This window comes from Ochotona curzoniae, unplaced genomic scaffold (assembly GCF_017591425.1).
Source record: "Ochotona curzoniae isolate NIBS_2020 unplaced genomic scaffold, NIBS_Ocur_1.0 contig_4105, whole genome shotgun sequence".
In the NCBI taxonomy this organism is placed as follows: domain Eukaryota; kingdom Metazoa; phylum Chordata; class Mammalia; order Lagomorpha; family Ochotonidae; genus Ochotona; species Ochotona curzoniae.
Genome location: NW_024466129.1, coordinates 205162 through 218396, shown reverse-complemented (window position 1 = coordinate 218396; position 13235 = coordinate 205162). Strand labels below are relative to the sequence as shown.

The 13235-nt window shown below is 38.6% G+C and overlaps 1 protein-coding gene across 6 annotated transcripts in view; it reads right to left on the bottom strand.

The window, feature by feature from the left end:
- The window catches only part of PRRC2C (proline rich coiled-coil 2C), a 76814-nt gene that overhangs the window by 12761 nt on the left and 50818 nt on the right, over positions 1-13235 (bottom strand). For all 6 annotated transcript variants that reach the window (XM_040984246.1, XM_040984247.1, XM_040984249.1 and 3 more), the window contains exons 20-25: positions 12903-12985; positions 8498-8680; positions 8113-8364; positions 6907-6996; positions 4086-4187; positions 222-423 (exon numbers count right to left, since the gene is read on the bottom strand). In XM_040984246.1, coding sequence (XP_040840180.1) covers positions 222-423; positions 4086-4187; positions 6907-6996; positions 8113-8364; positions 8498-8680; positions 12903-12985 — 912 coding nt within the window. The remainder of the gene's footprint in view (positions 1-221; positions 424-4085; positions 4188-6906; positions 6997-8112; positions 8365-8497; positions 8681-12902; positions 12986-13235) is intronic.

Here is a 13235-nt window from a genome sequence, read left to right as displayed (position 1 = left end):
CTTTCCCTACCTTCCCAGGTGCATCGACAGGGAGCTGAATTGGTAGCAAGCAGCTAGAAATCGAACTGGTACTTGATGTGCAACGCAGGTATCACAGCTTAGTGCACTGAGTCCTAGCACTGACCCCCGCTACATAACACCTTTGGAGGCAGGGAGTGAGCAGGATATCAAATTTTAAAGAATTCAAGATACATTTGAAGGATGGTACAAAAAGGTTCCACCTGATAGTGATGTCGTAGGAGTGACTGAAGCGACAGGGATTTGAGCCATCGACGCACTTGAGAACGAATTGTAAGTAGCAGTGCTTGGTCCACTGGCACTGCTGCTGACTCCACTTGCAATTGGTGGTGCTGCGGAGGTCACTGGAGACCCCTTTTCCCTCACATTTGGAGAATTCTCCCACGCCTTGCGTGCAGACTCCATCTGCAATCAAATGCACATTTGATGAAACAAGAAAAAAAACCAAGTCAACACAGAATAGACACACATATCTATTCAAATTACAAGTACAATCTTAAAGCTACAAAATAAACAGATTAAGATCCTAGTGTTCCACTGAAACTGTTGGACATGTGTAGACAATGGGATGCTGGACTGTGTGACATCGTCTATACCAGCAATGTCGGGGTACACTTAAGTAACAGGCTGATGGAATCATGACTCCTTATGAAGGACTATACTGTTGTAGCAATGTGGGGAAAATCTGTCGGGGGGTGGGAGTCTGGGGGGGAATTCCAGTCTCTTTGTGCTCCTTTATGAAAAGCAGAAGCCAGTAAGGGATTGTTTTTTACAGGATGTGTTGAACTGTTAAGGGCTTTGAACAATAGATTAGTGAAATGACACTAACATTACCGCTTCTATATCATCTCCCTTTGGGAGCTAGCTAAAAGATCTGCCTCTAGGAAATGTTCTCAGCAAGTCTCCACTCTCTCCATTCTTTCTTTTTACGACAACACTTGTGAAGAGCAGGCAGCGGGCCACATTTTGGTGGTTGTTTCATGCTTTGTTCTCTAAGAGGCAACACACCCTGATAGGTTTTAGGTCTGATGTACAAAAGGAACATCTCACGTTCAGAGTTTTAGGTCCTGGCCCTAGCTGTCTGTTTCTGCTTTTAGCTGCAGCTTCTTGAAAGACAGAAACACATCTTACTGACTACAGCAGCACTACTAACCAAAGTTGGTTCCACACACGCTTTAGTAGTCAGCTGCCTGGCTAACACACTTGGCAACAGAGAAAGACGGCTCAAGTACTCAGGCCCCTGTGACCACAGGGGAGATGGGGATAGAACTCCAATCATTAGCTTTGGTTGGCCCAGCTCTGGCTATTCAGGTAATTTTGCTGAATGAATCAGCAAGATGGAAAATTTCTGTCTCCATCTCTGCTTCACTGTGTCACTCTGCCATTCAAGTAAATGTTTGGTAGCATTTTGTTTAGTCTAATAAACCTATATTAAATCAAATCAATGTAAAATTAATGATTTGTTTTAAGTAATATTAAATTCCAGACACAGGGTATTTTTCATTCTGCACTTACAACACATCTCTGCTTAGACCAGCCACATTTCAAGACTCCAAGCATGTAACAAGCAGATGTTTCAGTAAGCAGCACAGATTAGATATGTGAAGTATTCTCAGACTGCTTTAAAAAGTAGTTCCTTCTTTACAGCCTGGGAAAACAGTGGAGGGCTCAAAGCCTTGGGACAATGCACACAAGTGGGGGGTCTGGAGGAAGCCCTTGTCTCCTGGCTTTGGATCAGCTCAGGTCTAGCCACTGTGGCCATTTTGGGAAAAGACCAGAAGGTGGAGATCTTTTTCTCTCCTTCCTGTGACATAAGCATCCAATGCTGGTTGCTATTTTCCATCCAGCTTCCTGTTACTATTCCTGGTAAGGCAGCAAAAGATGGCATGAAAGCTCAGGTCTTTGTCACAAACCCAAATGGGAAAACAAGATGAAGCTTCCAGCTTGTGCTTTGGCCTTGCCCAGACCTAGCTGCTGGAGCCATTTGGGGAATCAACCAGCAGATGGAGAATCATCCCCCTCTGTCTGTGCCTTTCAAGTAAATCTTCAAGACAGTTAATCATGGCCTTGATGTCTTACATCTGATGTCTTACATTTATGGGTGCTTGAGCTCTAATTTCTAAATTAAAATTTTTTAACAGTTCAAGATTTGTTAATCAGAACATATTTTATTCTGAATCCATTTAAAAACAGAGTTCACTGCATGAATTTTATTTTAAAACAAACCCCTTATGTTTCCTCCAAGGAAACAGAATTTGCATGCACCATCTGAAATTTTGTGGTTTATAGCAAATTCAGAGTGTAATACTTACTGTTTCAGTGCATTGTAAATGCATTAATTATTGCATTTCATGTTAAACAATACAAAGGCTCCAGGTATTTACTTATTAAACATGTACATATAGGACAAATTTCCTCCTATTCATCTACTACTCGAGAGATGTCAGAATACTCCCAAATTTAAGCAAATGTAATTTAAATGTACACAAATTCTAAACATATTATACCTTCTTGAAATGTTAAAAATGAGTGAAAGATAATGATGAATGAGCATTCTAAAAAATTAACAAGTGCATTAAAAATAACTGAAGATGACATTACATGAAGGTATACTACTACCTTAAACATTATAATGATGAAAATCTACAGAACACAGGCTAAGATGTCATTCAATTTAAAAGAAAAAAATAAAAAACAAAAAAAACCCAAAAACCCCCAAACCAGCAAAAAGGCTAGAAGGAACTGACAGTGCACAGTACGAGTGGCTAAACAGAGGTGTTGTCTTATGAAATCAGTCTTGGGGCTGACACTGTGGCAGTCGGTTAAGCAGCACCCTCAGTACTACCAGCTATCCTTCATAGGATTCAATTCACTTTCAATGTGTCCAATAAAAGCTGAAGACAGTCCAAATGCCTGGTCCAGTCTTTGTCATTGTGGCCATTTGGGGAATCAAACTGCAGATGGAAGATCCCTCTCTAAGTTGAGGAAGGAGACAAATGAGCAGGAAGCTGGGAATCCAGTTAAAACCAGTGCAGGAATGGCCTGTGATCACATCACAGACCCTCACCTCTAAACACTGCCAGAGACTCACCGTCAAGCAGGGAAACCCTAGCAGATCTGCTAAACAGATTATCAATGAGCAATAAACACAATTTAAAAATTCCTTAATGCCATGCTTGCACCCTTTTTTTTTTTTTTAAAGTCATAGACTAACCCAAAGTTAACAACTGATTTAAAATATTCTGAAATAACTCAACTTGAAAAGTGCACTATCAGGGGCTGGTGCTATGGCAGAGTCAGCTAAGCCTCCACTCTGAGTGCTAGCAACCCATACAGGTGCAGGCTCGAGTCCTGGCTATTTCATTTCCAATCCAGTTTCATCCTGATAGCTTGGGAAAGCAGTACAGCAAGGTTCTCAGGTACCTGGGCCCCTACACTCACGTGGAGACCTGGAGGAAGCTCCTGGCTCTGGACTTTATTTCTGTTGAGCTCTGGCTGTTGCAGCCATTTGAGAATTAACCGATGGAGTATCTCTCCCTCTCTCTATAACTCTGCCTTTCATATACAAACTTATTTTTCCAAAAAGCACTAATATAACTCAAATTATGATTTCTGGACATAAAAACCACTGAAAGAGTCTCCTCTGATCTCTTAAAAGAAGTTCTGATTTTGCTTATGAAATATATTTGCACTGAACAACTACATCCTCATTACATTTATTCAGTTCACATTATCACAGGGAGGAAAAAATACTTTTGTCTTTACTAGTACCTGAGATAGAACTAACAAATTAAAAAGTGTGATACCATGTTAGTATTTTATGGACACAGCTTATATACAGAGAAATTATTCATGGTCCTTAAGAGTTATTCAGAACATATACAGAACATATGCATTCCCAAGCATAATAGGTCTCACTTTAAAGGCAAGGACGTATTTCTAAAGTATAATGTAATACTATTCCACAGCTCAGTATTGTTACTGACCGCATAATAGTAGTACAGATACCAAAAACGTATCTTCTTGCATGCACTATTTAAGGAGCTTAGCGAGGATGTTGTACATACCTTGAAGGTGAGGCTGAAAGTAGTGGGAGGAACTGAAGTGAGGCCGGAGCTCGGCTGAACAGTCTCCCTCTTAGGGAGGGGAAGAGTGTTGGGCAGGGGCACCTGAAAAGGCACGTCACACACATCATAATCTAACTAAATCTACTACAAAGCCTACGAACATAAAGCCAAAGGGTGGTTCTTTATCAGAGCCAACTTAAATGAGCTCTGACTAGTTTCGAGTTATGCTGCACTCAGTTGATAATTATACAGAAAGTTTAAAGAGAAATACTAAATTTTAATGCAGAAATTAGTGAAAAAAAAAATACCACACATACATAAAGTGTGATGCTGGTCATATTTTAATGTGTACATAAATCATAGGGAGACAGTTAAAATTAGATTTCAGATCAGTTGATCTGGATTAGAATCTGAGGTTCTGTATTTCAAATAATCTTGCAGGTATTAATGACGCTATTAGCCTTTGGAGTCACTCTTTTGTGAAGTTTGAAGGACTCCGTTACCAGGAATTACTGACACAGGGATCCAGGAATCTAATAGAGAGTTGATGTGACAGTGATGGTATGAGAAACATGACTAATTCAAAACAGTCATTTTTCTGATAAGTAGATTTAAGAAGAAAGGTAATCTTAAGAGAAAAGTATAGACCATTCCTCTTACTTTATTAAACTGTTGTTGAGGCTAATAAAATGCCCATAGCAAATGTGGTTAGCAACTGGAAGATTAGAAAACTTACTACCATTTATTTGGGGGGATGGGGGGGGGGGGTCTGGTTATTTCTCTGACCCTGTATTTTGGGATTTTATTATGTAATATCACACCTGTATGTTTACTTTTAATGATTCATCCAGTTGTTCTGAGGTCTGTAATAGTATGGACATTCTTAGAACTCTAGAAAGTAGCTGTGGAATAATAAAAATACCACCTATATTTTAAATATTCAAAATATCCAAAAAACATGACCATGTAATACTATGTAATATCAAATATTATCAGTTAGGATCATAAAAATATAGATTAATCCTCAGAAGAGAGTCATCTTGAAGTGACTTCTTAAACAAAATTTCTACATATAAAACAGATTAATTTAAAAAAAAATAAAAAACCCCACAAACATTCAAATGAAAAATTTTCCATGTACGACATCTGTTGTCAATACTATATTAAGTTTAGAATTACCACCTCAGTTGGTGTAAGTCAGCCAACATTGGAATCATCCCTGATTCAAACTTGGTTGCTGCTTGCAAATACTTGTATGGCCTGGACATACTTTTGTCAACCAAATATAGACTATTCACTATGTATATGAAATTTGCTTCCAGCATTTAAAGGATTCTGAAAAACTGTTCTTAAATTTCTTATTATCATTTCATAGATTATATTTGCAGAAGGCAATTTGGGCAAAAGGAGCATATATTTCCTGAAAAACCAGTTAAACATATACCTTTTTTAATGAGAATTATTTTGTGGAGACTGTTTCACATTTGTTAAGCTAAATCTTAAAGCAAGCCTTTTTCTCCTACCCAAGTTTCCTTTATACCCTATACAAGGTACAGCAAGTCAAGCTGGTTAGAGAAAAAGAAAAGACAGATTTGGAATATGAATCTGAAACACTGGACAAGGCTTTTAGGTAGCTCTTTCATCACTAAACATATGGGTCCCTTCTGCTATTTTTCCTCAGCTATGTATCAGGAGTCCTTCCACAGCACAATAAAAATGGAATTAAGTGATCCTCAGTGCAGCTCAACTTTCTCAAGTTGGATATACTTGATGCTAAAGAATAGAAACCATGGGAGAAAAATCTGAGAAAACATCATGATTTTTACACTCAAAATGATAAGGTCCTTTAGAAGAGACTTAAGTAGTTATCTGTCAAAGATGTTTAACAGAATGAACAGTGACACCAATGCTGTGTTTTTAACAGACAAAACTTCTGCTTGTGATGCATGAGTGTCTGGCTTGGGTCCTGGCTGATCCAACTGCAACCCATCTCCCTCTAATGGCCTAGGGAAGCACCATATGATGGCTCTCTCAATTGCCTGGATTTGTACTACCCACATGGGGAATCAGGATGAAGCTCCTGGTTTCCGGCTGCAGCCTGGCCCGATGCCGACAGTGCGGCCAGTGAACTACTGGGTGGAAGATCTGCATCATTCCCACCCCTTCTTGCTTTCAAGTAAATAAGTAAATCTTTAAATAACAACAACAAAACAAACACACCGAAACAGACTAGCATTTCTGGAAGACAGCTACTGTAGCTTACTACTGCAGCCCCACAGAGGGCTATATTTATAAAAGTAGCTTACCAAATACCTATCATACTAGCTCTGCAAAACAAGGATCACACAAGTATCTTCAAATCAGTCACCTAACACTTTAGAGTTTAAAATTTCAAACGTCAGTCAACTGAGCTAGGAAAAATAAACTGATTGGCTAACACATTCTTGAACTACAATAGCTCTGGGAAAAGAAGGCTAATTTATAACATGATATAGCATCACCTCATATTAGGGCCTAAGTTTATTAGCATTTATGTAGCAATTATACCAACATTCACCACAGGAATGTAGTCATGGTCAAATATATACATGGACACTTTAGTCCATTACAAAATAGCTTCATATAATAGAATTATAAACTAAATAAGATGACTTTGTAGGATGGGAGGCATAAGGATAAAAATTCTTCCCCAAAACCAGGTTAATAGGATTCGTACTAATGAAATTCAATCTAACCATCATAAGCCTTGATCTTAAGTTGAAATTTGATGTTCTTAGGAATGGATGGCATAGTGACAGCTGTGCTCCTTATGATTACTTACATTATTAACCAGAGCATCCTCCATCTTTGCAGTATTAGTAGCCACAGTGTTAGGCAGAGAGGAAGGTGTGGTATAGTCTGTTACAGACTCCTGTGGAGGAGTAATAGAGAGATAGGTTTCAAAGTGAATTCATGAATCGCTTTTCTGGTGCTAGCCTAGCAGTTGTTTTAGATGTCAATTTATCGACTCATACAACATGGACACACCATGAAAGGCAACATGTCAACTGTTGGGAACTGAGTTCTGGCCCATTTAAAACTGTACTGTATAGTACTTAAGAGTGGTCAATCACACCAAATAATTCCTGTATATCAGTACAAATTACTTAGTGCTTTTTAAAAACTCATTTTATAGCTTATAACCAAATATGGATTTGTTTCTCTCCAAACTAAAAATGGCACAGATACGCAAACTACAAAATCTTAGTTCTTACACAAAATAAGATTCAGGATCCAAGCATGTTTATCAACATGAATCTTTAAATAAATATAGTACTCTAGAGTTGAATCACACGGAGTTTTATTTGCATTGACTCAGCTGTATGGCAATTAAAAGAAACATTTAATAAAAGAGTATCACTTCTTTTTATCAGTTTATTTTCCAGAGCAACACAAAATGGCAGGTATATAATATGGCAAATTATTTGCATATTATACTTCTATCTTCCTATGTACTTTAAATTATCTCTAGGTTACTTATGACACCTAATACAGTGTAAATGCCATGAAAATGGTTTCATAATGCAATGTTTTAAAAAAATGATACCAGAGAGAAAAGTGTATGTGTGTTCAGGACAGAACTTATTTAATATTTTTGATCTGTACCTGACCGAACCCATGGAAATGGGGTGCAGACTGCATTTTGTTTTTTAAAAGCAATACACCTTTCATTCACTGCAGTCACCAAGTCAACATGCTTTAATGCTCAACCACTCTAACTAGGGCCAACGTAAGACAGTGCATCACAATCTACTCATAAAATACAGGACATTACTTCAAGTCCACAAAGCCAATCTTACACAGACATGGTACTTTAAGCTACTCAAATAATTCAGAAGTATTCTTAAAAACAAAAACAAACAAAACACAAAAAATCCCAAATCCAATACAAACATTTTAATTTTATATCACCAAGTTATCGTGAAATAAACCACATTCATGTTACATGCAAGTATATCAGCTGAGCCAGCTCCCTGCCGTTGCTCACCTTTGCGTTTGTGCTGTATTCTGCAGACGACACAGAGATCATTGTTCCTATGTCAGCAGACATTTCTGAGACTGCTTTGCTTTCCTTGTTTGTGGAAGGATCTGTGCTTCTGATCGGAGCAGAGTTAGGCTTTTCCTGTCCTTCTGGCTCCACCTGTTGGGCATCTTTTACTTTTCTATTCTTTAATGAACGCTCCTTTCCAATAGGACCAGGTTTATGCTCTTTGTTTTCTACAGGACTCAAATCTGGAAGCTGAAGCCAAATGGTCACGAAAAAAATGTATCACAAGGACATCTTATCACATACCAATTTAAAAATGCTACTTGTTGGCCATATGTGTTAATAGAGCCGTCGAAATTCTGTATAGCCTATGAATTATATTTACCTTCTGGGCTTTAATAGGTCCTGCCCGCGGCTGCTTTTGTCGTTGTTCTTTTGGTTCAGGTATTTTTTCAGATTTTTCCGAAAGCACAGGAACAACTTCATTTTCATTCCCATTTGAAGCTGGAGCTCCAAATTGAATTGTGTCAATTCCAATTTCAACTCCACTCTCTTGACTCTTTGTTCCCTTGGAAAATAACATTTAAAAACTTGCTATCAAATAGAGTTTGGATTTCACTGAATTTTATATGGTAGAATGGAAGAGGTTTAGAGCTATTTACATATTAACTGAAACATGATTATGTTTTAGGAGACCCTTCCTTTAACCACATTTGATTTGTGTTAGAAAACAAATGGCTGGTGTTGGGGTGTCCCATGCTAACACTTAACATTTCATTCAGGCAACAGTTCAAATCTAAGTAGTTCCACTTCCGACCCAGCTACCTGCTAATGGCCTGTGAAGGTAGCAGACGATGGGCCAAGCCCACAGGACCCTACAACCACATGGGAAACCTGGAGGATGTCCCTGACTCCTGGTTTTGGACTGGCCCAGCCCTGGCTATTGTGGCCATTTGGGGAGTGAATCAGAGGATGGAAGATCTTTGTGTCTCTCCTCTCTGTAACTCTGCCCTTAAATAAAAATAAATCTTAAAAAAAAAAAGTTACAATAAGATTATGGGCAAATCCTGGACTCAGATTGTTGTATGACTTAAACAAAACTAAAAGGGGCTGGTGTGGTGGCTCAGGCTAATTTTTCCATATGGAAGAGATGACATCCCATATAGGCTCCAGTTTGTGCGCTGGCTGCTCCACTCTCAATCCAGCTCTCTGCTTAGACCCTGGGAAAGTAGCAGAGGGTGGCCCATGTCCTAGCAACCCTTAACTCATGTGGGGGTCCTGAATGAAGCTCCTGGCTCCCAGCTTTGAATTAGCTCAGCTCTGGCTATTTCAGCCATTTGGGGAGTGAACCAGGAGAAAGATGTCTCTCTCTCTCTCTCTCTCTCCCTTTCTCTGTTTAAACCTGCCTTTCAAATAAAAATAGTTTTTAAAGTAAATGGAAGAAAAAGATAAGCTATATCAGTGTTACCAATTTATCAGTAGCTTTGAAAAAAAATTTTCTGACAATTTACTGAGCAACCTTCTCTGTGATACGCAATTTAACTTGCACTCTAGGTGGTATAGAAAATAAAGTAGCGAAAATTCAAGTAAGGATTATAAACTATCACAGTTAGGGGATGGAATGCTTTAGGACCACAGAGAAAGCCCCAGAATATACAGTGAATTGCAAGTATCTTTGGTTTAAGTCGTCAATTCATAACCTTTTTCTGGTACCCCTGAACTTGGTGTGTCAAACACATTGTATACAGTAAGCATCAGCTTGAGTAAAGCATGCAATTCAGATTTAAGATTTATCTGAAAAGCAAAATGAGAGGGGGCAGAGATATCAAATGCTTGTAACAGCCAAAGCTGGACCATGCCAATGTCAGGAGCCAAGAACTTTGTCCTAATCGGCCCGTGTGGGTGCTGCAGTTTCAGGCACATCAGCAGGAAGGCGGATTGGAATCCTGGGATTCAACCTGCCATTCTAACGTGGGATGTAGGCATTCCAACTGACAGCTAATTCACCCACTGTGCCAAATCCCCTGCCACCTGAATCTTTAATAAACACTCACACGCTAATAAGCAAATATGATAACATGCCACAACAAAAATTCTTGTTAATTAGCTTTATTCAATAATGAAATTCTACACTCAGATAAACATCTCATTAGAGGTCGTTTACGTCTGGTCAAATGTGAAAATTTTCTAATCTAAAATTCCAGCATTAAGAAAAATGATATCATGAAGATGAATGCAAACATCCTTATACAACTGTGCAAACTTAACATCCTTTACTACAAACTTGTACAATGTCTGTAAATAGATGCTAGCAGTTGAGGAAAAAAGATAAAAAACACAATTTCTCACTCTGTCCTTTGCATATATTAGCCAGAAAAATACTGAAATGTGCATATAAATTATGCTGTTAATGAGTAATCGCAATGCCAAGACCAACATGCAAAAGGACAATGAGTACATTGGGGTTCCGAAGCACTGAGCCTGGGTCCGTGCTGTGCTGCAGCAAGTGGAGCACCCATCCCATAGGTTCTGGCTGCTCCACTGCCAATAATGTTCTCAGCTCATGTGCCTAAAAGCTGTGGAAGATGGCCCAATTACTAGGGCCCAGGACCCACAAGGGAGACCACAAAGAAGCTCTTAGCTCTGGATTGGCCCATCTCCAGCCACTGTGGCCATTTGGAGAATGAACCAGTAGGAAGAAGAAATCTGTACAACTCTACCTGTCAAATAAAACTTGGAAATGTTTATGATATGGCTGAACACCGTAATATAGTGGGACAACAACAGTTGCACAAATGATCTACCACTGGCATTCTGACTTGATTATTATGTAGCACACTGACTATACTCTCACCTTTTCCTCAGTTTTCTCTTAAACTCATGTTAATTGGACTTCTGTACCTACTGCTCCACCAATGCTTCAACTCTCAGTTTTTAGTAACATCCACACTGTTAATGACAGGTCTTAATGCAGAGGCATGTTATCTGTTCTACAGGTGCATTTGAAATACCCAGGCTTTTTTTTTTGTCCTTCACTAAATTTACTTTTCACTTGGCTTTTAGTAACACAAATTGTTCATCATCTCCACCTCAACAGAACGCATAAATCTTTGGCTTTTTTACATTCCTAAGTTGGACAGCCAAAGGCTTAATTTTTTATTCTCTTTTCTAACCACTTGTATAGCTCCCCCATGTTTGACATTTTATCCAAATACTTGAACATCTATATACTAAATCACTTTCAAATTCATACCTTCAAACTTCACTGTTTTCTTCTTTCCTCCAGATTCGTACACTTAACATTTCCATCTATAGTGTAAATGAAAATCTTAACTCTAGTATACCCCTAACTCCCTTATTCTCTTTCCTAAATTTGGTATTTAAAGCTCCACATCCAATTGATGGGCATTTATTGAATGGCATTTTTCCCCTTCAGATGCCAAAAAGCTTTGGAACTTTCAATTCATTCTTCTCATCCCAGTTTCTAACTCTTCAATAAAACTCTTGTCAAGCTTGATCTTCAAATACCTATAAACCATTTCTGACAACCTCGAATGATACCCTCCAAATTCAATCATTTGATCAGTTAATGACAACATAGCCTCTGCCCTTGACCATCTCTCCCCATTTGCCAAGTTTCTTAACAGAACATTGAAATGTCACATAACGACACTGCTGTTTTCAAAACTCATGACTCCCTGTTGTCTTTTTGACTCATCTACTCCCATCAATTCTACCTCATTCCAGTCATATGGCTTCTCTAAAATTTTCAAATGTACCAGGAATGCTTTGTCTCATACCTTTTGTATTTCTTATTCTCTGTACCAGGAAATTTCCCCATGATATAGCCCATTTATTTGAAAGGCATAATGACAAGACAGGGAGGGAGAGATCTTAATTTCTAAATGGCTGAAATGGCAAGCCTGAAGTACGGAGCCAGGAACACTCCCTGGATCTCCTATGTGGGCACAGGGCTCCCAGCACTGGCCATCTTCCACACTGCCCATTGGCAAAGAACCGAATCAAAAGTGGAGCAGCTAGGGCCTGAACCAGTGCTAAACTCACTGTTCCATGACTGGCCCAGACCTTGTCTTTTTAAAAGGTGGTATGCCAGCACGACAAACAAGTTGTTTAATCCACGGAACCACACCACATACCCTGAAATAACATGCTTCCCATCTCAATCAAATCTTTAATTCAAATGTCAGCTAAGCAGGCTGTTCGATATTTCACTTTAAATTCTCACTGCATTCTCTGGGATATTGCTTGTTTTTTTCTCTTCAGTACTGGTCACCCTTAAACAGTATGCTATAACCTCCTTGCCCTTTCTAAACTACAGTGGGAGCTCATTAGGATTTCATTTATAGTTCTACCTGTTACAATGCAAATGTTTAATTAACGCTGCCTCCCTGAATGATGGATTTATCATAAAAAAAAAAAAAATCAGCCAAAGCCTGCAAACATTTTCATCCCGAGTTGGAAACACCGCATAAAGGTTCAGGAAATAGTAATTGTATTATGAACTGTATCACAAGATCTTTTCATGAGGACAGAATGAAAACAAATATTTAACCTTAATAGTGTGAAAATGTGAGCAGTAGCTTATACAATGCAAAGGTCTATTGGGAAATCAGTTAGAAATGTATTCAGGCTTTTACCCAGAGGTGTAGGAGTAGAATCTTTTGACACTGGTTTTGCAATCCATCTCAGTGGCCTTCCTTACAAAGGCCTTTTTCAACGAATATCAGTCCTATTAACCCCACTAACGCTACTGTTAAGTCTATTCATACCTCTGATGAAGTTGATCCAAATGATGTTAAGGGTTTATTCCATGCACTGACTGAAGGCGGCTGTGGTGGGCTAATGGGACCTACTGAAAAGAAGCCATAGGACAAGTGATCAACAAAATTTAATCCTAATAATGTCAGGTAACGAAACAGTGACGTTTTACAGTACCCTAACAATAGATTCTTAGATGCCAAAATAAAAGGTAGGTCATTAAAAAAGGAGAACTATTCACTGTTTTCTACTGAGAACAATGAGACAGCTAGAAAAAAAAAAAAAAAACCTTACTGAACATATACAATGGAAGCAAACCTCTGAATTCCCATGGCATTTTCCAC